The sequence below is a fragment of the Clarias gariepinus genome, chromosome 3, assembly GCF_024256425.1.
Source record: "Clarias gariepinus isolate MV-2021 ecotype Netherlands chromosome 3, CGAR_prim_01v2, whole genome shotgun sequence".
NCBI classification, from domain to species: Eukaryota; Metazoa; Chordata; class Actinopteri; order Siluriformes; family Clariidae; genus Clarias; species Clarias gariepinus.
In genome coordinates this window covers 40,966,509-40,993,383 of record NC_071102.1, presented here as the reverse complement: position 1 = coordinate 40,993,383, position 26,875 = coordinate 40,966,509, and the positions used below count along the sequence as shown (strand labels likewise).

Sequence of the window (26,875 nt, the reverse complement as noted above, 5' to 3'; positions counted from 1 at the left end):
TGCATGAGGAGATCTTCAAAAAGACCTTCTTCGGCTTTCGAGAGCAGCATCAATTTGCCTGGGTATGGCTTAAACCAAATGGTAGATGCTTCATGTAGATATATGGACCATGAAAGGTGGATTGTGTTGCACTTTAGCTTGGAATTGCCCACTTTTCATGTGAAAACCCTTTCCTCTTAAAAGTCTCTTGATTGGCTTGAGATCTATAGTCCGTGCAAGAATATAACTCTGTCTTGTTCCTGGCTTTGATCGGCCATACCTTGTGACTCTGTGGGAAAAACTGTATTCACTGTTTACACTTTTTAAGTGGGTATCACTGTGCTTGACGTATGCCAGGAAATCACTACTAGACCTCATGCTGCAATTACCAGCCTGTAACCGGGATGCTTCCATGGACTCATTCATTTTAAATAGTAGCCTCATCCATGTCAATCCTCCACTTGAACCTAGGGGCAGTTTTTAGACACGGCAATCCTTACAGTACCAAACCCAGACCAGAACCCTCTCAGACTTGGGACAACATGCAAGATAAGATAATAACCCAGGCTCAGTATCAAGTGGCAATCCTGGGGGTGATAGGAGGTGAGACTGCCCAGTTTTCCAAATTTGTTTCTCTCTCTCTTTTTTTGTAAAGGATTCTGACCCTTTATCCTTGATGCAAAGAGGACACTGATGTCTTTAAAGGCCAATTTTTTCATGCATTTTCTAACAGCCCAGTTTTGAGCTCTTGTGCCTCCTAGAGACAGTTACGAAGTCTGGTAGATTATATAAGATGACGTTCTACTTTCACAAATATGGTTAAAGTCCTAATCCGCAATGTTTCAAGTATGACCTTAAACTTTTTTTAAGCACAATTCACAGTAAACCCTTGACATGATTGTGCCTGAAAAAACTGAATAAAACTGAAGTGGATGATCGCCAATTGGAAGCTAAACCACTATAAGTCATGTTTAAAGAAGTTTGTCACTTTAAAACCCATTTCTCATGTAGAAATAAGAAGCTGTCGAGTGCACTTGCGTAAGAAATGCAGAATTAGTAAAGAAAAAAATAGCACAAACAGTACATGCAAGAGTTTGCATCACTTTACTGGTATTTTTTATTTTTTTTGCTACAGTATTTCGTGTTCTACTTCTAATCTTTGTCATGTCAGGTGACTTGGAGAAGATAAACATGTTCTTACTGCAGACTTAACACCGGTGTCCCTCAAGGCTCAGTGCTCTGTCCCCTTCTGTTTCCCCCTTCTATCCCCTTTCCCTTGGTGATGTAATGTCTCCACGTTTCCTTCTACCAGTTATGATGATGACACCATGTAACATTTCTTTCACACCATTAGACAGTGAAGTTTCTTCATATAGCATGGCACATCTGCCAGACATCTCATAACGGATGGCAGCTCATCATGCTGAATCCCGGCGAAATCTGGGCGGTGTATATTTGCAACAGGGCATGACCACCCTCACCTTCTTTGTCAACTTCCTGGGCACTTCCTTTAAAAACAACATGATTTTCAAACTTATTTATAGAGGTCTTAATGTACACTTGAATATCTAGTTTGTCCAAGCATACTTTTTGACCATTTATGCTTGTAAAGTGACCACTAGACAAGTCTTCATGTCCTTTCTAACAGCTATACGTAGACATCAGCCATGATTTCTTCCCCACCATATCATATATCCATGAAAACAGAAAGCATAAAACACTTATTTGCTAAAGTTCCAAAACCAGACAGTCGCCATGTTTGGGTGATCCTTTGCCTACCGTAGCCTCAGATCCTTTTTTTTGACTCAAAGGAGTGGAACCTAATGTTTTCTGCCTGTTTTAGCCTATCTGCCCTAATGTTTGATAGTTTTTTTTTCTGAGATGCTTTTCTGCTCCCCACAGTCGTAAACAGTCATTAGAGACATTTGAGTTACAGGAGTGTTCCTGAAGGCCTGAACCAGTGAATCGATGGTTTTTGATTTAGAATTGATTTACACTTTTTAAATAATTTAGGTAAGCCATTTTCTTCATCTTTAAATACTCGTGTTTTGCAAGAGTTTTTTTTTCTTTGGAGTTTATGGCCGAGTTGTGCAATATCGCCGCCTACTGGACTGGAGTGTGGAGCAGAAGACGTGGCAGGAAACAAAAATTCTTGAGATGTTGAGATGTTAAGTTGAGAAGTTAAACAGCATTTCAAAGTTTATTAGATTCAAGATTCAAGGATTTTATTTGTCACATACATGGTTGTACAAGTACAACAGTTGTAAAATGCAATGCAACAAACTTCAGACTGTGCGGATAAAAAAAAAAGGAATATATATATATGTACAAAATAAAAAAAAATGATGATAATATTTTTATTATTTACTTTCATTTAACCAGGCAAGACAGATTAAGAACAGGTTTCTTATTTGCAACTGTGGCCTGGCAAAGGCCGAGCCTTTAGGACTATGATATAACTTATATACAATATAATATAACTATTATATAAATTATACACAATTATGTTGTAAAAATGTGATACTGGTGCAATAATATGTGATAGTGAGTGTGTTAAAGTGACTGTTATTAGCTATATTTAGTCGATTTTAATATTTAACAACCTGTCAGAAACGCGGCGACGTAAAACAAAACAGTCAGTAAATATTTCTGCTCTTAAATCGAATCGAATAAACAGTCTACATACGGTTCACGGCTCAGTTATTTACTGTATCTGTTTCTTTTATTATTATTATTATTATTATTATCATTATTATTATTATTATTATTATTAGCCTTAGATCATGTAGAACACGTAGTATGAGCAGTTTCAGCTTTAAGAATTCAGCAGCGCTGTGGTGTATCAGGCCGTAAATGAACGCTCCGTGCCCCTACACTGATAGCTTGTGCGCTTTAATTGGATTTTGAGTGTCAGGTGCGTGAAAATATATTGAGCAAGACACACAAGACAGGAAGCTCTGTTTTCACAGTACCTGGTTAGATCGATAAGTCAGCCTCCCCAGACATCGATTGTTGGGCAGAAATAAAAAACGTAATTTGCAGGGTAATTATCTGGGGCGCTGCTTATGAGATGCGTGTTGCTTCTGATCACCTCCGGAGTCATTCAGCATCCTAAACCAAACCGAAGGATGGAAAGAATCATTTCTCTTATTTAATTCCCTGTGCTTTTGCTTTTGTCTTGCAGGTGTTTGATTGCTGATGAGGTAAGCATCTTTTTATGTTTTTTTATTTATTTTTTTATAGGTTCGAGGTGGTGAAAACAGAAATTGCTCCTGTTTTGATCGGTTTGATGCAAGAGAGTTTCGAGTACTTGTAGTACAGTACCTATTCCACTCTAATTCTATTTAATTACACTCCTTATTCCGCTCATAAAGCTCTCGATAAAAGGCCACTGAAACCCGAAACATGAAAAAAAATAAATCCCCTATATGCTCAAGTATTATCTTACAAGACTTATTAAGACATCACTTAATATTTAAGCTCAAACATGGACTTTCTACGCTCTGTAATGTGAGCTTAGATTAGCTTTATAATGCTACATCTTTCCTCCCGGAAACGGAAATTCCAAATAGTTTAAAGATCACCTGTAGGATTTTCCTCACACCTGCCCGATTTGAGTGCTGAAGAAACGGTAAAAAAAATTCAAAGTTTCATTTATAAATTAAAAAACATTCTGCTATAATATCTGGCAAGTTCTTGTCGCTCACTGCATGTGACAGCGTTATAGTTAATTCTTCCCATGTCTGGGTTATGGGGTGAGGTAGCTAGATTCAGAAAAAAACGACAACTTTCAACTTTCAAATGTAGATTTGAAAAAAGATTTTTTTTCCATGAAAAACATTTTATGCACTGAAAAAAATCTAATAAAATGTATCTAATATTTTTTAATAAACAATACATAAACAATAAACCAAATGTAAGATATGGAAGCCTGTTTCAGTATATGGGCAAGTAAACCTTCTATAAAGTAACAAACAAATATGTAAATATAACTATAAAGCCCAGTTAACAATAATTAATGAAACAAAATCGTTTTTTGCCGCGATGATGCATCGAGGAACTTTTAGTCTCAGGTACAGTTTGTGGAGTTTTTATAAGGAACTTAGCGACTAAGTCTTCCTGAGCATCCCGCAGAAACGCGCACACAATTTGGAAGGAGCGCGAAAATGATGGCGTGAGATCACGTTTATTAAGATTTTAACTGCACACTCATACGTGCGTACTAAAAAATGTAAAGTGCCACCAGTTTCATTTTGAACTAAATAAACGAATGATTTTTTTTAAGGTAGATCTTTTTTATTTATCTTAATGATAAGGGCGCTTTCCATTTAAATTTCAAAAGCATCTTGATGTGTTCTTTTACTCATCTCAGGTCCCCTAAATAGGTTTTTTGCAAAACATCTTCAATGTACAGATGCACCACATTTATAGTCTTATTATACAGTATGTATAGATGTTTCTTTCTGGCATACATTTTTTTTTCTTTTAAGTTTGTGTTAAAATTTTTGTTTTGTTGTAATAACGCTATAATAATGCAAGTCCTAAAATTAAAATGAATATAAAAAAAACATCCATAGGAAAGTTGGTACTAAAAAATACAGTGTACCTTTTGTACAGTTCTGAATTTTATTGCATTTTTAAATGTAAATATCTTGTTCTGTTGACAGATAATGTTTAGTTTCTATAAATTTAAAATGAACTAAATTATTTCTCAAAGAAACAAGAAATCGACGTGTAAAAATGTAGCAAAATCTATCTAGAAATAGGCTACATAATTTTATATTAAATTTCCTATATTAAATGTATTTCTTGTTTCTTATAATAAGACAAAATACATAAATTTAATAAGATTTAAGATATTTATATTTTCAACTGGGACTGAAGCGCTAGTCAAGATTGCAGGAATTGCCCTTGAACTGAATAGTTTTTCTTCGAGTTGATTGAAAATAGTAGGAACTGAGTGCAAAATTCAGTGCCCCCCAAAGAACCCTAAGTGAAATACACAATTAATCGCATAAACATAGAAATCGCAATATGGACCTGTGCAGTTATCTAACCTCAACAGGCTGAAATTTGAGATTATGAAATCTCAACATAAAGAAATTATAAAAAATCATGAAATTTCAAACAGGCGGAAATTTAATAGTGCAGTTATCTAATCTTAACAGGCCTAAATTTATTTTTATTATTATTATTATTATTATTATTATTATTTATTTACTTTTGTTTTATTACTTTTTTATTACAAATTTATTACAGTTAATATAGACATAGTCAGAAATTTATATAGTTTGTCACCAATAAATAAAAATTTAATGTTTATATAATTTAGTTATTTATGTAATTTTATCCAGTTATTTGCCTGAATAAATGAAATTGAATGGTACATTTAATTGTTACTTATCACGGTACGTGTTAAAATAACCACAGTATGATTTTTCTTTATAAACCAAAGTGTTAAACCGAATAAACGCTAATGTTAAGTATAATGTGTAACGCTGAATGTTCGACCCCCGCGGCTGAAGATGGGTCTGGGGAAGACGGTGCAGGCCATCTCGGTGGCGTACCTCTACCGGGACGAGTGGCCTCTGCTGATCGTGGTGCCGTCTTCACTGAAGTACCCGTGGATCGAGGAGCTGGAGCGCTGGGTTCCCGAGCTACATCCCGACGACATCAACCTGGTGGAGAGCAAAGCCGACATCATGTACGAACCTTTCGGATTTAATTGGTGGGAAAAAAACAAAAATCCTTTTCCAACAGCGTTTGACTGATGGAGCTTCTAGTTAGTAACCCAGTGTAAGGATTATATTTAATGATGGAAACTTCAAAGCACTTGTGTAAGTCGCTCTGGCTAAGAGCGTCTGCTTAATGCCTGGATGTAAATAGGGGATACGTGTAGTGTGTAAGGCAGTGAAGAGAAAAAGAATAAGACTAGAAATCCGTGTGGATGTTTGTATCGAAGTTGATGAAATGAAACAAATACGTATGTGTGTGTGTTTTTTATGATTATTATTGTTTTCTTGTATTTCCCAGTTTGAGTTTAGCGATCATGGTGTGAATGCTGATTTTTCAAGAAAAAAACATATTTTTGAAGGTTTTTTTTTTTCCTTCCTCCCTAGATTGAGCTCAGGCTTCGTGCAGAGACTGTATTATGGCTGAGATGTGCTGAGCCCCAAACTCCTACTATTTCTTTTTCTTTCTTTTTAGCATAACCTTTCCATGAATCCACAAGAACCAAAACTCTCTTGCAAAATATCAGAAGCAAGGCAGCATTCAGTAGGAGTGTGTATGTGTGTGTGTGTCTGTGTTAAGCAAAAGCTTTCTCAAGCTCCTGTGCCTGGATATATCGGGAAGCCGGGGTCGCACAGGCACCGGGGTCTTGTTGTCTTTTTGCCCGTTATCGACGCTTCTAAAAAAAGCAGCACAAATTGGCCCGCTCACCCCGAACATCTCAGCCCGGGGTCGATTTAACCCCCCCTCCCCCTGTCATTCGCTGCCGCGGCAACGGCTCCTCGGCGACCTTGCGTTTGTGATGTTTTAACTCCGACAGCCCGGGAGGATCGTAGCATCGCTGCATTTTTATAAAACAAGCCGAGCGATGCCTCATGAGCCGAGAAATAAAAATGGATAGGTTAAGAGAATAAATTATTTAATAAGCAACTTGTATTGAAAGTTTAATAGAAAGCGCAGTGAAAGATTTCAGAGGTAACTGAAAGTCGGTCGGCATAAGATATTAACTGTTACACTCGGTCTCAGATTACGATCTAATAGATTATGAGATGATGTGATCTAAAGAAGGCTCAAGAGAATTTTGTTGGCTTTTTTGAAATTGGTCTAAAGTCTTTAGCGGTGGCAAGATCGAAAAAAGTAAACGCTTTACGATATTTCCAGCCACAGATCCAGATTCTGTATTAATGTACATCTTGTGTCTGACACTAAAGCGACTTAATCAGTCATGCAGGTTTTTTTTTTTCTCGATTTTCTCCCTAATTTAGTCGTATCCAATTCCCCTCACCCACCCCCGTCACTAGGGGGCTCCCACATTAAGTCTACTCCTACCAGTCAGGGAGGGCTGAAGACTATCACGACTGGATCATTTCGAACTGCTTAAGGAGAGCGTAATGTTAAACATGTTTGTGTCTCCATAAGAAAACCACTGGTTAGTGAGACTCATCAGAAAAAAAGCACGCAGTTTGCTAGCAAGCATAAGGATTGGACTTTGGAGCGATGGTTAAAGGTCATGTGATCTGACGAGTCCAGACCGACCCTATTCCAGAGTGATGGGCGTGTCAGGGTAAGAAGGGAAGCAAATGAAGCGGTGGACCCGCCATGCATAGTGTCCACTGTACAAGCGTCTGGAGACAGTGTTATGGTCCGGGGTTGCTTCAGTTCATCAGCTCTAGACTCATCGTCATGTGGCAATAAAATGAAGTCAGCTGACGACCTGAACGTACCGAATGACCAGGTTACCACATCTTGGGAGTTTTTCTCCCCTGATGGGACTCGGATTGTGCTTTCTGGGGGCACGAGGAATCATTTTCACATGTGAATTCGACATGTCATTGTGTGCCGTAATCAGAGCTAAAGGTGATTGAGTTAAATCTTTGTTTTGTTTTTTTGGCCAGGTTGTGTATTTCAGATCCTGTAAGAACTAAACTATCAGTTTAAATTTACGATTCTCAGCTCTAACAGACAGTGTGTGTAACTGCAGGGGAATCAGCCAGAGCAAGGTGACCATCCTGGGCTACGGGTTGCTCACCAACGACGCGCGCTCGCTTGTGGAGACGCTGAAAAAACAGCGCTTCGGCGTCGTCATAGTGGACGAGTCGCACTACCTGAAGTCCCGGAACGCAGCCAGGACCAAGATCCTGGTGCCGGTGATCCAGAACGCCAAACGCGCGGTCCTGCTCACAGGAACTCCGGCGCTGGGCCGACCAGAAGAGGTAACGATCGATCCTTACTGGAGCGAAGAGTACTTTTTTTTTTTTTCCTTTTTTCTTTTTAGATTTTCTTGCTTTAATTGTGATTTTCTCTCCTAATTGATCAGGTCAAACACACAAGCACATATATGCTCATTTTGGCCTCGAACGATCTCCTGAAATGATCTTCCAGTGACGGGAAAACAATCAGCAGTCTTATTATTACTGTTGTTCTTTTTATATTTTAGGATGATACGAAGAAATATATTTAACATTGATGTGTGTGTGTGTGTGTGTGTGTGTTTCTCCTTTGGTTCAGCTTGTTCTACTTTTATTGGTGTAGATATTTACTTCCCCTGGAGCTCTGAAGCTGAACACATTGTGTGGATGTGTGTGGGTGTATGTCTCTCTCTCTCTCTATCGTGTCCTCTTTCCCTCTGTCTGTCTCTCTGTCTTTCTCTCTACTGAGCACAGCATCCATCTCTGACTCTATTACTGTATTTGAAAAAAGCATGACTGGACAGAGGGAATGGACGTCAGGTTGGACAGAAAGAGAGACGGACTATCACTGTGTGTTCCTTTTTTAAATTTATATATATATATATATCATAATGCATTGCCAAGCTTTGATGAACACACTTGCCTGGAGAAGCGAGCAGATGGAAACCTGGATTTATATAATTGCTTCTTATTATTCCCAGGAAGAAAAAGAAAAGAAAATCATTCCATTGAAACCTGACGTGTCTAACACTAGCCATTGATAGCGAGGTATCAAAGGAAGCTGTGTTAAACCTTCGATACAGACAGAGACCGAGTGAACAATAGAGCCGTGAAACACCATTTACACCCTCTGGCTGTTTTCACACTGTTTCTCTAGAATTCTCTAAAGGACTGCGATTCTGCTCAGGGAAATATGATAAAAAATAAAATAAAAAATCCCCACAACTAAGCCCTGGAGTAGTAGCTGCTGTTGTCCATGTTGTCTTCCACATTTCCCTTCCTTCAAACATACTCCTTCTCTTTTTTGGTGGAATGTTTTTTCCAACCATCCTGAAATGTTCACAGTTTCTATAACCGATCCATAATTAGCCGTAATTTCGTTCCGCACACGGGGGACGCATCAGTCCCGATACTGCCGTCTTTCTGTCTGATACTATGCTCGCTTAACGGTAGATTCCGAATGGCAGGGTGTGCGTAACCCTAGCGTATGTCGGCGTGCTGATGAACAGACGACGGAACGAAGGCAGTCTGGATATGTTTCATAATCAACGCAGATCCTGCCCGTGAAAATAGACAGTGTTGCCCTACAGTACAAGCAACCTGATGAAACATCGTAAAAGTGAAACTCAGCACAGGGAGTTCATCACTTGCAGGACTAGATCGAAGGGGAAAAAGGTTGAAACTCGTTTTTTTTCCCCAGTCATCCATGTGCTATCCAGCAGATCGGAAAAACACAGAAACTTCCCACCCCATAGACTGTGGGAGAAAACCGGAGTACCCGGAGGAGACCCACCAAGCACAGTGTAGAACAGGCACTCTCCATGCACACGGACCCCGAGGCGGGAATCGAACCCGGACCCTGGAGGTGCGAGGCGACAGCGCTAACTACTGCACCGCTGTAGCGCCGAAACTCGGTTTAAAACTCACTACACTCTTATTTAAAGTCTTAGAGCGCTTCAAAGTCATTTCTCATTTTCCTTTCAGCGTCTGCTGTAAATGTCCTGTTCTCAGACGCCCCACTGCAGAAGCGCATTGTCCTGTCCAATCAGAATGCAAAGGCCTTAAAGCATCTTGGATGTCACCAGGCATTTCCTGTCCGTTTCGAGACTTTTCACTATATTTATTAAAGTGGGCATTTTAGCATTTCGGCCGACTCTGGTTTTAGCTTTCGTTGTTTCTTTCTAGCTGTTTCCCTGTGCTTCCTTTCTGTTTATTTTGATAGACACTTTTTATCTGCTTGCTTTGTTTCATTTTTGCTTTTTTTTTTTTTTTCATTGTTTCTTTCTTCCTTTGTTTTATTTTTGTTACTTCGTCTTTTTTCTTTATTACTTTATTTCCCCTGTTTTTTCTGGTTTGTTTCTTGTTTTGTTTGTTTGTTTGCCTTCCCTCTTTTCGTTTGGTTTGTTTTTTGTGTTTGTTTCTTTATTGCTTTCTTTCTATTTATCTTTGTTTTTTCTTCAGTTTTTTTATTTATTTTCATTTTTCTTTGGTTGTTAACTGATTTATTGTGTTTATTTCATATTTTTATTCACACTGACATTGTTCAGCTATATCTTACATTTAAAATACAACCAAGTCGGCTAGGTTCACTGTTAGCGGTTAGCCACCAACCTACCCATCTTTTTAAGGAAATTCATTTCAATTCAGTTAAATTTTATTTAACAATTGACATTGTCGCAAAGCAGGTTTACACGATGATTGGACCAGGGATGTAGTGTACATCCCCAAACTGGTCAGAACTGATGATATCGTTATAAAATAACTCTCGTATGTCCGCACTAAAAGTCCATTAAGTTGTTATCACTAATTCTCTGGTACGCATCACTATTAAAATGACAATCCTGAAGCTTTATCCTGTTTCAGCATGGAATAAAAGCTATTGTTATAAACATTAGCATCACAGTGTGCCTAAATTCAACAAACAAGTTTAACAAACTTTAATTAGTAACTTTTAAATAGTAACAGCTTCAGGATCTGCGTCACTTCTGGCACCAACATGCTGTTCTTCTGTCGGTGGTTCAGTTCAAAACATGCGGAAAAAAATATGCAAAATTTAAGAAGAAAAGGGAGGAGAAAACTATAGGACTGATAAGAAATAATCAAAAAGTGAATTTGTCTATGATAATAATTTGTCTAGTGAATAATACGTCTCCTTCAATTTTTATTAAAAACATTTCAGCGGCACAATCCAAACAGATTCGTTATTTGAGAGAAATTTACTCCAAACAGAACATAAAACTAATAACGCTGTTGAAAAGACCGCTCTTATCTGTCTTCATTCAAAAGCAAGGCCATAAAATTAGTATCTAGTGTTGCCTGTTGTTTTGTTTATTTATTTTTTTTATATTTTTTTTTGCTTCTTTTCTGTTTATTTTAACTTTTTCTTTTTTTTGTTTGTTTTTTTTGTTTTTTGCTTTCTTTGTTTTTCCTTGTATTATACCTTTTTTGTTGTTTGTGTCTTTTTTATTGTTTCTGTTTTGTGTCTTTGTTTCTTCATTTATTTTTTATTTCATTCTTTGTATTTTTTATTTTTTGTCCTTTTTGTTTGTATCATTTTCTTTCTTGTTTCTTCCTTTTTCTTTTTATTTGTTTGTTTAATTTTTGTCTTTTTGTTTCCTTTTTGCTTTCTTTCATTTTGTCTTTGTTTTTGTTTTCTTCTTTGTCTTTACTTTTCTATGAATTTTTTTTCTTTCTTTCTTTCTTTTTTGCTTGTCTCTTTATCCCATTATATCTTTTCCTTTTTTTCTTTCTATCCACCTGTTTGTTTCTATTTTTCTTTCTTTCTCTTTTTCTTGAAGCGTCTCTGCAAATCAATATACTGTTCTGCGATATACTTAACCATCTTAGAAAGTAAAGAGTTTATCAGATTTATCAGTTTTTGTTTTTTTTCAATCAATGAGTTTACGATAATCCTCACCATATACTGTTACGATTATTAAGTCCATTTTAAGTGACTGAAAAAAAAACAGGGGGAAAAAACTGACCTGCCTGTGTAAAAATACAAACATTCTTTACTGGGAGGAAGTTTTCAGTGTTTTCTCTGTGATTTAACGGACGTCAGCTTAATGCCTCATTTCTTTTCTCATCATCTTCCAGATATATTTGTACAAGTGAGAAATACAGACAAATGGACTATTGCATCTTTAATAGCATGTCAAGGTCTTTGATGTTCTCCTGGACAGGTGACTGAAGACACGTGATGATAAGATGGAGATAGGGAGAGTGTGAGATCTGTGTGAGCTGTACTCTGAACCCATACACTCGTTATAAAATCCTTAACACCTCGGTATTTTAGAATAAAAGAAACCTTTGGTGAGAAATGAGAACGACATTAAATATAGTCTCTCTCTCTCTCTCTTCTCCCCTCTCTCCCCCGCTCTCTCTCTTCCTCGCTCTCTCTCTCTCCCCCTCTCTCTCAGTCTCTATCTCTCTCTATCTGTCTCTCTCTTTGCCGTTTCTGTGGTCTGTTTGCTTTCTACTGTGTATAAATGGAAACCTGTGGGCGGCCTCCGTTCCACCGCAGAATAAAAGTGTTGTGGTTTGATTGCACTCGTTAGCTGAGGTTGAGCGGCTCCGGTGAGTGTCTGCTCCACACGCTGAACACACGGTCAGCAGCGTCTTCCGAGAAAAAGAATAAAAAACGGAACAGACGTCTGGCGAAAGCACTTTTCCGCTTTTACTTTGACGTTGAGTGTTAAGCCTTGAGATGTATATATACTGTATGTGTGTGTATATAATATAGTGTGTCGGGTCGAAGACGTCACTGTAGACGTGTCGAGGCACTGACCCTCACAGCAGCACTGACGGTTTGTCTATTCTGCCTGTAAACTGTGAACATACAGCAGGCCACATTCTCAACTTTGGTCTCTCTCTTTCTGTCTCTCTCTCGCTCTCTCTCTCTCTCTCAGCTCTTTATGCAGATCGATGCTCTGTATCCGAGGCGCTTCGGCACGTGGAGCGAATACGCCAAGAAATACTGCAACGCCCACTACAGGTGAAAAACCATCGCCTTGATTCATTCTAGTTGGAAGAGGGTTTCTAGCTTCCTTATTATCTGAAAATAAAAGTTAACACATTTATTAATTAGTACAAATCTTTATCTTGTAATTACACATGGTGTTAATAATATCAGACTTTTCTATCGATGTTTTACGGATGTTGCGTGACTGCAAGGGCTTTAAACGCGATCAGATCTTATCATGTGTATCCTGTTGAAGCTCATCACACAAGACGCTTGTTTTAATAGTGTTTGTTTATTTTTTTAATTCAAATTGGTCGCATTTTTAATGCTCCGCTCTTCCTCCTTCTCTTCCTCCTCCTCCTCCTACTCCTTCTGTAGTTCTGTCTCATGGTGTCTGCATGCACTGCTCATAACAACATTCCTAATTGCTCCTGTTTAGCTTCAGTTCTCTCTCCTTGGCATTCCTGACATTCTCCGCTCTACTCTTCGCTTTATTTGCGTTTTCATTAAAAAACACACATTGAGGCCAAACCCCAATTGCTTCCCGTTAACTCGATATGCTCGCTACGTTACCGATCTGTGTTTTTTTATGCACGAAGCACTCCAAGATTCAGCCGCAGGAAAAAAAAATAAAATAAAGTACTGTATTTCTACACGCCTTGATAAATGAACTCGTGTATTGGAGCAAACATTCTATAAAGGTGTGTGTACATTAACGCCCTTATGACCTGGCCGGGGGGTCAACTGGGGCTTCTTTATAATGTACTACTCGTTATAGATTTTCATACACACACACACACACACACACACACACAGGATTATAAAGATCTCACCATAATGAGGTGAATAAGAGTGTGGGAAGAGCCACAGTTGTGTGTGTGTGGGGTTAAATGTGTGTTTCATGACAGATTTGCTCCTGGAAACCGAGTGAGGAGGTAATTCTGTGTGTGTGTGTGTGTGTGTGTGTGTGTGTGTGTGTAGATTCTTCGGGAGCAGGCGTCAGTGGGATTGCCGCGGAGCCTCTCATCTGGACGAGCTGCACCAGAGGCTCAGTGAGATCATGATCCGCAGACTTAAAGCCGAAGTGCTCACACAGCTGCCGGCCAAAATCCGCCAGAGGATCCCTTTCGACCTGCCAAAAGATGCGTCCAAGGTATACACACACACACACACTTTAAACACACCAATATTAACACAGCAGCACTTGTCACTAAATGAACTAGCCCTAGTTACAGCCTGTAACTGAAAGCCCCCCCCCCCCCCCACACACACACAGAATCTGATCTACTCCTTAATATCATTTTTCTCTCACACACTCACAAATACACTGAAAAAAAAAGTTCACATTCACATTTTTTCCTTCTCTTTTTCTCTCCTTCTCTCTTTCTCTCTCCAATCACCCAATCTGAGATGAGACGGAATCAGACAGGCTAAATATAGCGCTAATTACCTCTCCATAACCGCCCCGTGGCTGTTGCTAGGCGATCGTATTCGATTAGCACTAATTATCATTTTATCTCACTTGTCCGTGATCACAGTTTTTTTTTTCTCCTTCTCTTCGCTCTCTCTTTTTCTTCTTCTTCTCTCTTTCTTTTCAAGCTCTGATGAGCCGTCAGCATGTTATTCAGAGGAGAAAGTATTTCTCCAATCACACTTTGTTCTCTCTCTCTCTCCCTCTCTCTCTCAGAAGTAGCCGTTTTGCCTTTCCTGTCTTTCTAATGTTCACTGATTAAAGTTTGTGTGTGTGTGTGTGTGTGTGTGTGTGTGTGTGTGTGTGTGTGTGTGTGTGTGTGTGTGTGTGTGTTAGACTGTCAGAAAACTGTTCTTTCATTTATAGTCATCCATTTATTTGTCTTCAGTCATGGTTTAGCTCCACACACACACACACACACACACACGTGCGCACACACACATTCACCACCGAAGCCATGTGCACCTTAAAGCACGTCTCCTGGCAGTAATGATGAGACCAGAGAACCCCGAAGAGAAGCCACGAGGACCGAACCCACAAAACCCGGGACTCCACTTTGGGACTCCTAAATGTTTTGGATCCAATACCGAACTGGATTCCATATTAACCTAAACACATCTCCTGTTATTATACTGAACGTCCAGCCTCCTAACACACATATGACTGCGGATCGATCCCTGCTATCCGTTATCACCCAGATGAGGACGGGTTTACTGTTGAGTCTCTGGGTTCCTCTCGAGGTTTCTTTCTATTGCCGTCTCAGGAAGAATTTCTTTGCCACTGTCACCGTCAGCCTAATCATCAGGGACAATCTGATCATTTTGGTCATACCAGTTTTCTTACACATTTCACACTCATTTCCTTAATATTCACTATAAAAACATTAAAAGCACTATACGAATCAAATTGAAAAATTTTTTGAAAAGGTTAATGCATCAACGGTATGAACGATGGATGACGACGGGGTTGTACAACAACTTAACACCAAGATGGCAATAATTTGTTTAGGCTACTTGCACATTATAACTTTGTGTCCGTTCTGCTGCCTGCCTGAGTGTGTTAAATAGTTTTAACACTTTTAAATTCAATGTTCTTTGTTTAGTGATTTATCTTTTACATTCTAGAACAATACTGGATTTTTCAAAACTGTAAAATAACGCACATGACATTAGGTAATTAAGTATCAACACTAACAGTCTGTTGTTGTTTTAAGACATGAAGGTCAGCCTTTCTGGATCAGTTCTTGTGAGAACAGTATTGTGTCCAGTGCGTTTGTAAAACCCATCAAGCCCCATGATGAAACTGTCTCTTATGAAGACCTTCACAGGAAAGCAAGAGCAAAACTGACCTCTGCTGCGGAGAAGAAGTTCATTTAGAGTCACCAGCCTCAGAAATCACCAATTAACAACCAGCAACCTCAGGTTAGAGCCGTTATGAAGGATTTACAGGACAGAACTAGGAGATATTCATCTCAATATCATATTTTAAACGCCGTCAGCGTTGCTTTACAATGTAGATAGAAATAAAAATCAGGAAAGACCTTGGAATTAGAGGACCTGCCCAAACTTTTAACTGGTAGTTTATATATATATACTGTGAGGTCAATAAGTATTTGATCACCCTGTGATTTTGCAAGTTCTCTTACTTAGAAATCATGAATGGGTCTACAATTGTTAGCATAGATGTATTTCCACTGTGAGAGACCAGAATCTAGTATTTGATCACTCGCTTATCAGCTAGATTTCTGACCCTCCAAGACCTGTTATTTTGCTCTTTTAAATAGTCCAGCTACACTTTGCTCATGATTCTAAATTACTAGCACCTGTTTGAGGTGTTTAAGGAAAGGATCCATTGAACCCCATCTTTAATGCTCTGACTGAGGGAAGGAGGTTTTTGCCCAATATGTCACAATACATGGTCCCGTTCATCTTCTCCTTAATACAGTGCAGTCATCCTGTCCCCTGTGCAGAAAAACAGCCCCAGAGCGCATGATGCTTCCAGCCCCATGCTTCACTGTAGGTATGGTATTATTGGGATGATACTCATCATTCTTCTTCCTCCAAACACAGCGAATGGAGGTAAGACAAAAAGTTTTACTTTGGTCTCATCTGACCACAGGACTTTCTCCCATGACTCCTCTGGATCATCCAGATGGTCCCTGGCAAACTTCAGATGGGCCTGGACATGGGCTGACTTAAGCAGGGGAACCTTCTGTGCGATGCAAGATTTTAAACCATGACGTCTTGGTGTATTACTGATGGTAGCCTTGGAAACGATGGTCCCAGCTCTCCTCACGGCATTGACCAGCTCCTCTCGTGTAGTTCTGGGCTGATTCTTCACCATTCTTAGCATCATTGATACCCCATGTATCTACTTAGACTTTGGCTGATTGTGGGGTTCACAGGTGTCTTTATGACAGCTAACGATCTCAAACAGGTGCTCATAATTTAGAATCATGAGCAGAGTGTCGCTGGACTATCTAAAAGCAAAATAACAGGTCTTTGAGTGTCAGAAATCCGGCTGATAAGCAATTGATCAAATACTTATTTGAGACAGTAATTCACAAATAAATTGTTAAAAAAATCTTACACTGTGACTTCCGGATTTTTCTTTTTCGATTCTTTCTCTCACAGTGGAAATGCACCTATGATGAAAATTGTAGAGTAAGTAAGAGAACTTGCAAAATCACAGGGTGATCAAATACTTATTGACCTCACTGTACAGATGAATAAAAAAATATTTTCTTTAAAAATTAATTTTGGAGACAGTGTACATGAAGTGCCACGCAAAAGATTGTTTTTGAGGTTAGAATTACTTTAGTGAAATGATGTCGAACCGTGGTGGACTACATGACGTTGGAATAATGAAGAACCAATGAGCCTGACTCCAGTGATGCAAATATGACCACAAAAGAACATGGGGGCTGTTTTTCTGTTCATTGTTGACTAATCTTCCAATATGGCTCTTGGAAATCCTTGGAAACTTTAAGCGTTGATGTATTTTCCAGCTCATGGTTGACTTTTGATCTTTTTCTCGGTGGGTGATTTGAGGATGTTTCCATTCCATACTGTACACCAGGTACACCTTCAGACCACAAAGATTACATGAATCACTGCGCGCTGCTCTTCATTTGTGCAAATCACAAGTGGAGCATCTATTTTTGCTCACAGCGCAGTTACAAATGAACTGATGTAACACGTTCACACCTGCAGAGCAGTGACCAGGAAGAGTGGAGCCTTGAACGGAAAGCGCCGATGAGACGGTGCGACACAACAGAGGTTTTAATATAACCGGAGTGCGGGTCTTTTTTTTTCCGACTCACCCTCGTAGTTAAATGTATTTGCGCTTTCCTAAAATAAGGTTACAACAAAACAAAGCGAAAATCTTAAGATAATTTTAAGATCAAGGTGTTATTTCCTGTAATAAAACAATAGAAATTTTTTAATTGATTAGAAATTAACATAGTCCTATATTTGGTTTGTTGAAAACCTATTTAAAGACGTCGTTTTTGCAGCGTGAGCACACACCACTGGGCCACCAGGCAACCCCGCTGCTGAATCAAACCCTGTTTAGCGTGTCAAACCCTGGTCCATTTTCCTCCTTTGGTGAGAATGCATCCGAGACATGAACCAAAGCAATCGTGTAATTTCGGAGAGACAAGATCTCGGTTCGGTTCAAGCGCTGCACCTTGTTTATCTTCAGGAAACATTTCTTTCCGCTTGTTTGAAAGCAGATTGTGTATGTGCGTGTGTGCAGGGGTGACTGAGCATGAGGGCATACACAAGGAAGAACATGGAAATACAGAAAACACTGCTGCGTACACTCTCGTCCTTACACGCACGCGGACGTGAGTGCCGAAAACCTAAAAGCGGAATCGGAATCGGCGAGTAAGGTCATTATTAGAGAGCATAATGTGTGTGAATTGCACTCACACGGAGGTATTGGTGATGGAGGTGCAGTGAAGCGAGCGTGAACAGGATAGCTTCCTCACACAAGAGCACCTCGGTTTGCTGAGCACCGAGCGCTGAGGCATGCCAGATGAGGATAGAGATGATTTTTGAAGGGTTACAGGAGGGCGATATGTAGATACGTGTGTGTGCTGGGCGGCAAAAACAGTCCTGGTAGTACCTCAAAGGTAATTGGGAACTTTAAAAATAACCATCGACTGTGGCAAAAGAGTTGAAATGAAAACTTTTGATGGAGGAAAAGACAGGTTCAGTCCTGGCTTTACACCTGTCTCAGGGATACAGCGAGCGCCAGGTTGCTTCTATCGTTAAAATTTCAAAGAAGGCAGTTCACAAGAACAAGGTCAAGCAGCAGACACTGTGGACAACAAAGCCACAGACTGGCCGAGGGCGAAGACCGAACTCTACTGTCAGGCATGAATGCAAACTCATTCAAATGTCACTCAACAACCGTAGGATGACCTTCAGACACACAGCGGCAAACTGAAGCTGGAACAGTTCGAAACTAGAGGTGAGCCTAAAGTCATGCAAAAACCAGAGAAAAGCTTTTCATCTGGGAGAAGCAAAGAAGAGTCAGGCTGAGGATTGCAACAGGAGGTGGTTCTCCAGGACCTCGGAGAATTGGAGTAAGGTCGTCATCTCTGATGAGTCCGATTTTCAGCTTTGTCCAACACCTGGTTGGCTTTTGGTTAGACAGAGACCTGGGAGGCCTACAAGTCACAGGGTGAAATGTGTAGTAGGCTCAGTGATGATCTGTGGTACTTCAGCGAGGCTGCTATCAGGCAGGTTTGTCCTTGTGAAGGGCACATGAATCAAACCATATGGAAGGTTATCCTGGAAGAAATTTGGTTCGTTTTGCTCTGACTAGGTTCCCCAACTCTGAGGATTGTTTATTTTTTTCAACAAGACAATGCTCCATGATAGACAGCCGATCAAAGTATGGATGGAGGTCCACCAGATCAAGACCCTGGCAGGGCCAGCCCAATCTCCAGATCTGAACCAGATTCAAAACTCTGTGATAAAGAAAAAGATGGATGGTTGTAGGAAAACAAGCAAGGCTGAGCTGCTTGAGTTTTAGCAGCAAGAGTGGCAGAAAGGTACCCGACAGCAATGTGAAGACATTGAAAGCAAAAATGTAATTGGAAATCAGGGTTATCCCTCTGAATACTGATTTTTAAATGCATATCATATATATATATAGAGAGAGAGAGAAAGAAAGAGGTCCATAGATTTTGGAACAAAATAGTTTTTGTAACATTTGGTCTCTGAATTTAGAATGAAATACTCACTTCATACAGACACAAGCGTTTTTTAAGGTCTCATAAATAATGGAACAGACTAACATAATTGCAAACATAAGGATCGTCATCAACAGCTGCCTGGAGTCTGGAGCCCCTGGACATGACCAAATGCTGAATGTTCTTCCTTGAGATGATTTGTCTGGCCTTTACTGCAGCTGCCCTCATATATACTGTACTGTGTGTGTGTGTGTGTGTGTGTGTGTGGTACCAGTCAAAAACGAATGGACGTACCTTCTTGTTCAATGTTTTTTTTTTTTTTTTTTTTAATTGTCTTCAAAATTGTATATTGATACCAAAGTCTTTGAAATTATGACAGGACAAACATTGAATTATGTAGTCAACAAAAATGTGTTAAATAACCAAGAATATATTTTTTATTTTCAATTTCTCCAAGTATCCACCTTTTGCTTTGATGAGAACTTTGTACACTCTTGGCGTTCTCTCAGTCAGCCTCTTGAAGTAGTCACCTGGAATAGTTTTCCAACTATCTTCTCAGACGTGTTGAGTCCTTGTTGGCTGCTTTTCCTTTACTCTCTGGTCCCACTCATCCCAAACCGTCTCAGTTGGATTTAGATCGGATGATTGTGGAGGCCAGGTCATCTGATGCAGCACTCCATCAATCTCCTTCTCCTTGGACAAATAGCTCTTACATTACCTAGAGGTGTGTTTGGGGTCATTGTCCTGTTGGAAAACAAATGAAGTGCAAACAAGATGGGATGCCATGTCGCTCTGAATTGCTGTGGTAGCCATGTTGGATAAGTGCGCCCTCAATTTTGACCAAGTCACGAATGGTGTCACCAGCATAGCACCCCCACACCATCACACCTCCTTCCTCATGCTTCTCAGTGGGAACCAAACATTCAGGAATCGTCGGCGGTTAGAACAAGAAATCAAAGATTTGACTCATCAGATCAAAGAACAGTTTCCACTGATCTAATGTCCATTCTTTGGTTTCCTTCTGAAGTAATGGCTTCTTTGCCACAGTTCTCATTCTTAGACTTCTAATAAACTCATCCTCTACAGCAGAAGTAGCGCTTGGTCTTTCTTTTCTGCGATGGTTTTAATGTTAAGTTAAGCCTTTATTTGTCACATACACATTATTGTAAAGTAAAATTCTTTCTTTGCATATCCCAGCGTCACTGGGGTCAGAGCGCGGGGTTTGGACCACATAGGGCTTAGGGTTAGGGGCCTTGCTTTAAGGGACAGACAATGGCGAACTGGTGGAGCTGGGGCTCGAACCACCAACCTTTTGATCAGCTCTCATGAGAGTCAGTTTCGCCAAAGCGTTTGATGGACGGGGAATCATTCAAAGGTTTGGAGATTTCTTAGTTTCACTAACCGTCATCTCTTAAAGTAATGATGGACTGTCTTTCTCTTTATTTAACTGAGTGTTTCTTGCCATAATATGGATTTGTACAGTAGCTGCAGTAGCACTAATAGGGACTATTGACTCCGTACCATGCTTCCTCTGCACAAGACACCTTATAAAACACCTTAAGAAGGCAAAAAATGACACAGATTACCTCTTGACGAGACACACGGGTGAACTCAAAGCCATCCATCCCAGGTGACTACCTCGTTAATCCGATGAGAGGATGATGTGAGTGTGCCAAGCTGTCATCAAGGCCAAATGTATTTACTTTAGACAATTTAAAATATAAAACGTATTATGTTTTGTTTAACACTTTTTTGTTTACTACATAATTCCATACGTGTTCTTTTGTAGTTCTGGTGTCTTTGGTATTAATGTACAGTACAATGTTACACACTGAAGGAGAAGGTGCTGCCAACATTTTGACTGTGTGTGTGTGTGTGTGTGTGTGTGTGTGTGTGTGTGTGTGTGTGTGTGTGTGTGTGTGTGTGTATATAGTGGATGTGTGTGTCATTTATCACGCCAGTGCCCTGTGCCTCCACATTCCCCTGCTGCCGTCACAGGTCGCATGACCTAGCGATAGTGAGCTGATGCTCTGGAACATCAGGGATATCTATCCTTCTCTCTCACACACACACATACGTATGCGAACACATTCTTTCTTCTTTCCTGTGTGTCTATGTGTGCACTGAAGAGAAAGGTAGGCCACATTGTTCTCTCTCATTAATTTTTCTGGCCCTTATAACAAAAAACCGACACAAAAGAATAACTCACCTTCCTCTCTGTCTCTCTGTCTCTCTCTCTGTCTGTGTGTCTCTCTCTCTGTCTTTTTCTTTCTGTTTTCAGGAAGCCAGCTCCAGTCTGGAGCAGTGGGAGAGTTTGATGCGCTCTCTGGGCTCCGGCGATTCGGCGAACGAGAACCCGTTTACAGAAGTGATGGGTCTCATCACGCAGATGTACAAGCAGACTGCAATAGCTAAGGTAGAACAGAACCAATATGAGCCTGTAATTTGACATTACCACAGGGGGACGATACATAAGATATGAAAATTTACACAGAGGCAGCATTACAAATTTATTACAAGTGTGTTTTTTCTTCATCAATGTATTATGAACATTTAGCTTTATTGGTTGAATAAGGCAGCGGCTCTTTGACGAGGATAAGAGTGCTTGTGTGAATCGCGGGAAATCCCGAAGGTTCGAGGCTTTTAAAATTTCCTGAATCAGGCACTGGTTCGACCCGAACGCAAAACCTAATTAATGAAATGTATTTTTAAAAAGTGTGTTCAGGCATTTTGTTTAAAAGTGCATTACGAAAATTAAACTATGTTGATCTGATTTGCTGAATCAGCATCAACTTTGTTCGCTGTCGTATCTTCTCCATTTAATAATCCGAACATCACCAGTTTTATTTGGCTCGTCGTGTTAACGGCAAACAGGAAATTACCGTTTCATGAGGTCTTACTTCAGTTGGCGCTCTTCACCGTGTCCCTGTTTGGATGGAAGCAGAAATCAGGTCGAAATCAGGCTCTAGAAACAGGCTATCGATTAGCCGTCAGCAAAGTCTGCGCGATCCAATCCAAGGCTAGCTTCCGCTCGCTAGTTTTGATAAAGGATGATGTTAATGGGTTTAATTATTTCCCAGCATGCACCAAGGAGTCAACTAATAACGAAATACATGTTTTAAACTGTCTGTGTATATATATATATATAATACTAATAATAAAATGTGTTATTGAATAATAAGTCAGTTTAGTGTTTCCCCGACAATATACAGCGGTACCTCAGCATACAGATCTTATCTCTTCCAGAGGCGAGTTTTTAAGGAAAAACTTTGTATTGTGAAACGCCATCTCTCATAGGAAATCATGTAAATGCAGATATTCCGTTCCGGCCACCCAAGAATATTATAAATGTTACCAATTTCCAACACTATAATCATATTTTTGCATATAAAAACACTTAGGAAAGACATGTAAATAAAGTAAAATATGAAATAGCCATAAACATTAAACCTCACTTAACTTTAATTTATGATTCCTCTCGGCACCAACTACATTAAAAACCAAACTGAAACTGTCTCCCTTTTCTTCTTGCTACTGTCCTTGCTAACATTCTTGGGACCCATGGTGCGATGTCTTCACTAAATCATGTACAAAATGCAAAACAACCAACAATAAAAATTGTAAAGTCGCTTGTTGCTGGCTTGACTGACACAAACACGTTTTGAACGGCTCCTGGACGTGTTCGCAACTTAGCCGGTGTTTGGCTCAGTTCAGTTCGGCTGGTTTTGCAATTGCTTGCCGAGGTACCACTGTCCAGGCAGGCTGGGGTGCCATGCATACATGGCAGGCCATTTTTTTAAATCTATTCTGTCCAATATACACTGATAGGTGACATAATTATTTTGGACAGTGTCGTCCATGAACATGCTCATTTTTTATTAAACGGTAAACCGAATGGATCAGTTTGCAACTAAAGGCCGTGAAGGTGTATGTGTGTATTTATTTACATGAAAACTACCAACGGACGCTCGTGTTGTGTGTGAAAATAATTACCAAAAAATTTATCATGTGCGCACGAAACCTCTCTGATCCTCTTGCCACCCTGCCTGAAAACGTTTCAAGGGGAAAACACCGCAGTTTTACATTTAGAAAAGGAATAACTCCAGCAGCGCCACAGTGTCGATTTTATTCCTCCGTGTTTTTAAATCACGCACAGATGAGAAAAGCTAGATGCACAGATGTTATGCAAAAACTAATGGCAAAAGAAAAAAAGCACAAAAGTGTTAGTGAAAAGGTTGGAGGATAGATGTGTGAGGTTCCGTTCATCCATCGTACAGTGCACGCAGTCTCACATCTCACATGGCTACAAGGCTTTATAATGGCGCTTATTTCCAACCAGTAATACGATACTATATTATGAGAATACTCAGATGCTGGTTCGAATTGTATCACAATCTTATAAATATTCAGGTTTTTTTTTTTTTTTTACATTATGTAATATTATTTTATTTTTTTTTAAACATTGTAATTAAAAAGTTATTTTGTTACAATTCCAAACAAGTAAATGCTGCTCCTACCACATGGGATGTTGAGCCAATGCCAGTTTGTAAGTAGTTCATAGGAACGTAGAGGAACTGCGCCATTTTATCACCTCAAATTAACCCAACTTCTTCTCTACATGTGATAAAACTGTAAAGTTTGCGTGTCTGTAAGATATTTTATTAATTTGGCGGGGTGTATGATAAGCTATAGATCACATTAAGGTAGTTTTGGCCATTTTTCTCTCTCTGTCTGTTTTTGTGCAGGCATCACGTTGAAACCACTAAAAGATTTTTAATGGGATTTTCTCAGGTGTATTTGGCCGAGCTTGAGGTAACATATAGGCTTTGTTTCAACACAATCGGCCCACCGGAAGAGAAGATATGCTACTTTCATGGAAAACGGCCTTATATCATAAAAAAAAAAAACGTTCGCTCATCTCAAAATCCAACAGATGGCGCTGTAAATTTTGAAATTATGAGCATGCAAATGCAATTGAAATCCACTTAGTAAACGCGATCTCACACGATTTTACGTTCTGCGCACTTACATTTACATTTACATTTAGGCATTTGGCAGACGCTCTTATCCAGAGTGACTTACATTTTTATCTCATTACACATCTGAGCAGTTAAGGGGTTAAGGGCCTTGCTCAAGGGCCCAACAGCGGCAACTTGGTGGTTGTGGGGTTTGAACCTGGGATCTTCCGAATCGTAGTCCAATGCCACTTCACTGTAACACGTAAAAATGTAAGTTCATTCCAGAATTCAACCGATGGCACTGTACGTTTTTAAAAAAACGCGCTTATAAGTGTGCAGTCAGTGCGAGTCACGGGAACATCTAGTAGCTAAATAAAAAATATATACAAAAGAATCTCAATACATAACCGATACGATGGAGTTTGATGATCCAGAATCACATGCGGTGGTGTTGACGTTGTTCTATAAGTTGTGTCCCAGACCTACACTGAAAAAATAAAATAAAAAGTGTCGGAGACCTTGATGGAACCCGAACACGGTCTTGGCGGAGACAAGCTTGCGACTGTCTTAATGTTATACATTTTTAATTTTCAGGAATGAAAGTTTCAAAGCTTTTTTTTTTCCTGCACTAAGCTTGAAGGTAATTCAGCCACAAGGTTTTTTTTTTTTTAAACATAAGTACAGTCGTACAATAGGCAGCTAAATAAGCAGGAATTTAAAGCTTTTATATGTGGGTTTTGCCCTGGAATACATAAATAATATGAAAATGTTTTGTTTTTTTCCTCAGACAGCCCGGGTGCGTATCATATTGCGAGTGACCCCTGCTGTGCAGACCATCCTTTAGTCCTCCAGCAGAGCCTTTGTGCCTAGCGGGGAGTTATAGTGGAAAACCAAGACACACGCGTGTGTATATAGGAGGCAGAGAATCCACCTGACTCGAACCATCTAGTCCCAAAACACACGAATCGCTGAATCATTCAGGCTTCAAGTGAAATCCTGATACAGTATGCAGGACGCTCCAAACCTGAGTCCAACTGTAAAAGCTCTTCTTTATTCTCTCTCTCTCTCTCTCTCTCCCTTTCTGTCTCTCTCTCTCTCTATATATATATATGCATGCACCATATACACGTTCACATCGAACATCAGAACAGGGAGAATGTCATCTCAGTGACTTTGATCGCTGCATGGTTGTCTCCAGGGTTTATACACAGTGGCGTAGAGAAGAAAAAAAAATCAATCTACCGAGGATCAGATATGGAAGCAGAATCTCTGCCCGGACTTTTTCGTGCTCAAGTAATACATCACTCTCTACATCGGCCAGGTGAGCGTCTCGAAAACAAGACAGCAGGTCGAACGTTAAGGTGGACGCACTGTGACTGCACATGTCCACATCAGAGGAAGAAGGACTGACCAGTGAGGACGAAGATCAGGATAATTATAATAATAATAAAAATAAATAAATTCCATGTGATGTCTTTTCTCAATCAAATGCTTTAAAATAAAAAAATAAAAAATCTCACTCCGTGTTCTCGGTAAAGCTTCGCTTGTCCATGCCCATATATGGACACGTCCCAGATACTTTAATATGCCATTTGGACGTCTTCTAGCGGTTTCCCCGCTCCTGTATGACACACTTGAGAGCAAGCTTTCTTACGTACATTAGCGTGACAAATCCGACTCCATGCTGTTGACCCCCCTCACCGGTAACCACCCTGGCAACCGGGCCTCCCTACTGACTGCGTTGCCATGGGAACGCACCGCACCAGGAGGCCAGTGACCTTTTCAGCCTCGTGAAGTCTCCGTTTCTCCCTGATGGGTTTCCATCACTACTCGTGTTTTCAAAGCATGCATGCAAGTGCAAACAAATAAGGGATGCTTCAGTTGATTTGATGGAACGTTTGAAGCCAAGTAAAAGTAGAAGTGGACTCATCCAGCGGGTACGAATAACATGGACATGATGGACGGATACATACATACATACATACATACAGACAGACACACAGGTGCTAGTAGCAGAAGTCGGACTGTGTATAATATTTCCAAGTTTACACATTCATAAGCAGTTCATTACACTCGATCCACATGGATATGAAGACACGCCGCTGGATTAATTGCTTTTAAAGCGCTCGTCTGAGTGAGCCCGCGGGTCACAGGTCATCCTCGCTACCAGCCTCGGGATCTCCGCTTCATCACCTTTAATCACTTCTATCGATTTGTTTCCACTCTGTCATTTGCTCGCTGCTCACCTTTCATATCCTGCCGCCTTGATTTTCCGATGCGTGCACACACACACACACACACACACACACACACACACACGCACGCACGCACGCATGCACAGAAGGAATGGAATGGAATGGAAAGGAATGAAGCAGCACCGTGGCCGCATTAGACAGTGTCCCTCTTTTTCAAAAGTGCGAATTCCCAGCCAGCACGGGCGAGCCAAGCATGGGTATTTTTACCCCAACAGCATCTGCTCCCAATTATCTCAAGACTAAGACTTGCACACACACACACACACACACACACACACACACACACACACACACACACCAAGAGAAGATTTAACGCCGCTTCACAGGGAGCAGTTCTGGATCCCAATTAAAAGATGTGAAAACGACAAAACTAGGCTGTAATAACAAAGTGGAACGGCGTTCGGCGAGA

The 26,875-nt window shown here is 40.0% G+C and overlaps 1 protein-coding gene across 1 annotated transcript in view; it reads left to right on the top strand.

Annotated features, from left to right (window-relative positions):
- The window catches only part of zranb3 (zinc finger, RAN-binding domain containing 3), an 82,083-nt gene that overhangs the window by 12,807 nt on the left and 42,401 nt on the right, over positions 1–26,875 (top strand). Inside the window, exons 2-7 of the mRNA XM_053491450.1 lie at positions 3,164–3,182; positions 5,505–5,683; positions 7,691–7,922; positions 12,527–12,612; positions 13,561–13,732; positions 21,535–21,669. Of these exons, the coding sequence (XP_053347425.1) occupies positions 3,164–3,182; positions 5,505–5,683; positions 7,691–7,922; positions 12,527–12,612; positions 13,561–13,732; positions 21,535–21,669 (823 nt within the window). The remainder of the gene's footprint in view (positions 1–3,163; positions 3,183–5,504; positions 5,684–7,690; positions 7,923–12,526; positions 12,613–13,560; positions 13,733–21,534; positions 21,670–26,875) is intronic.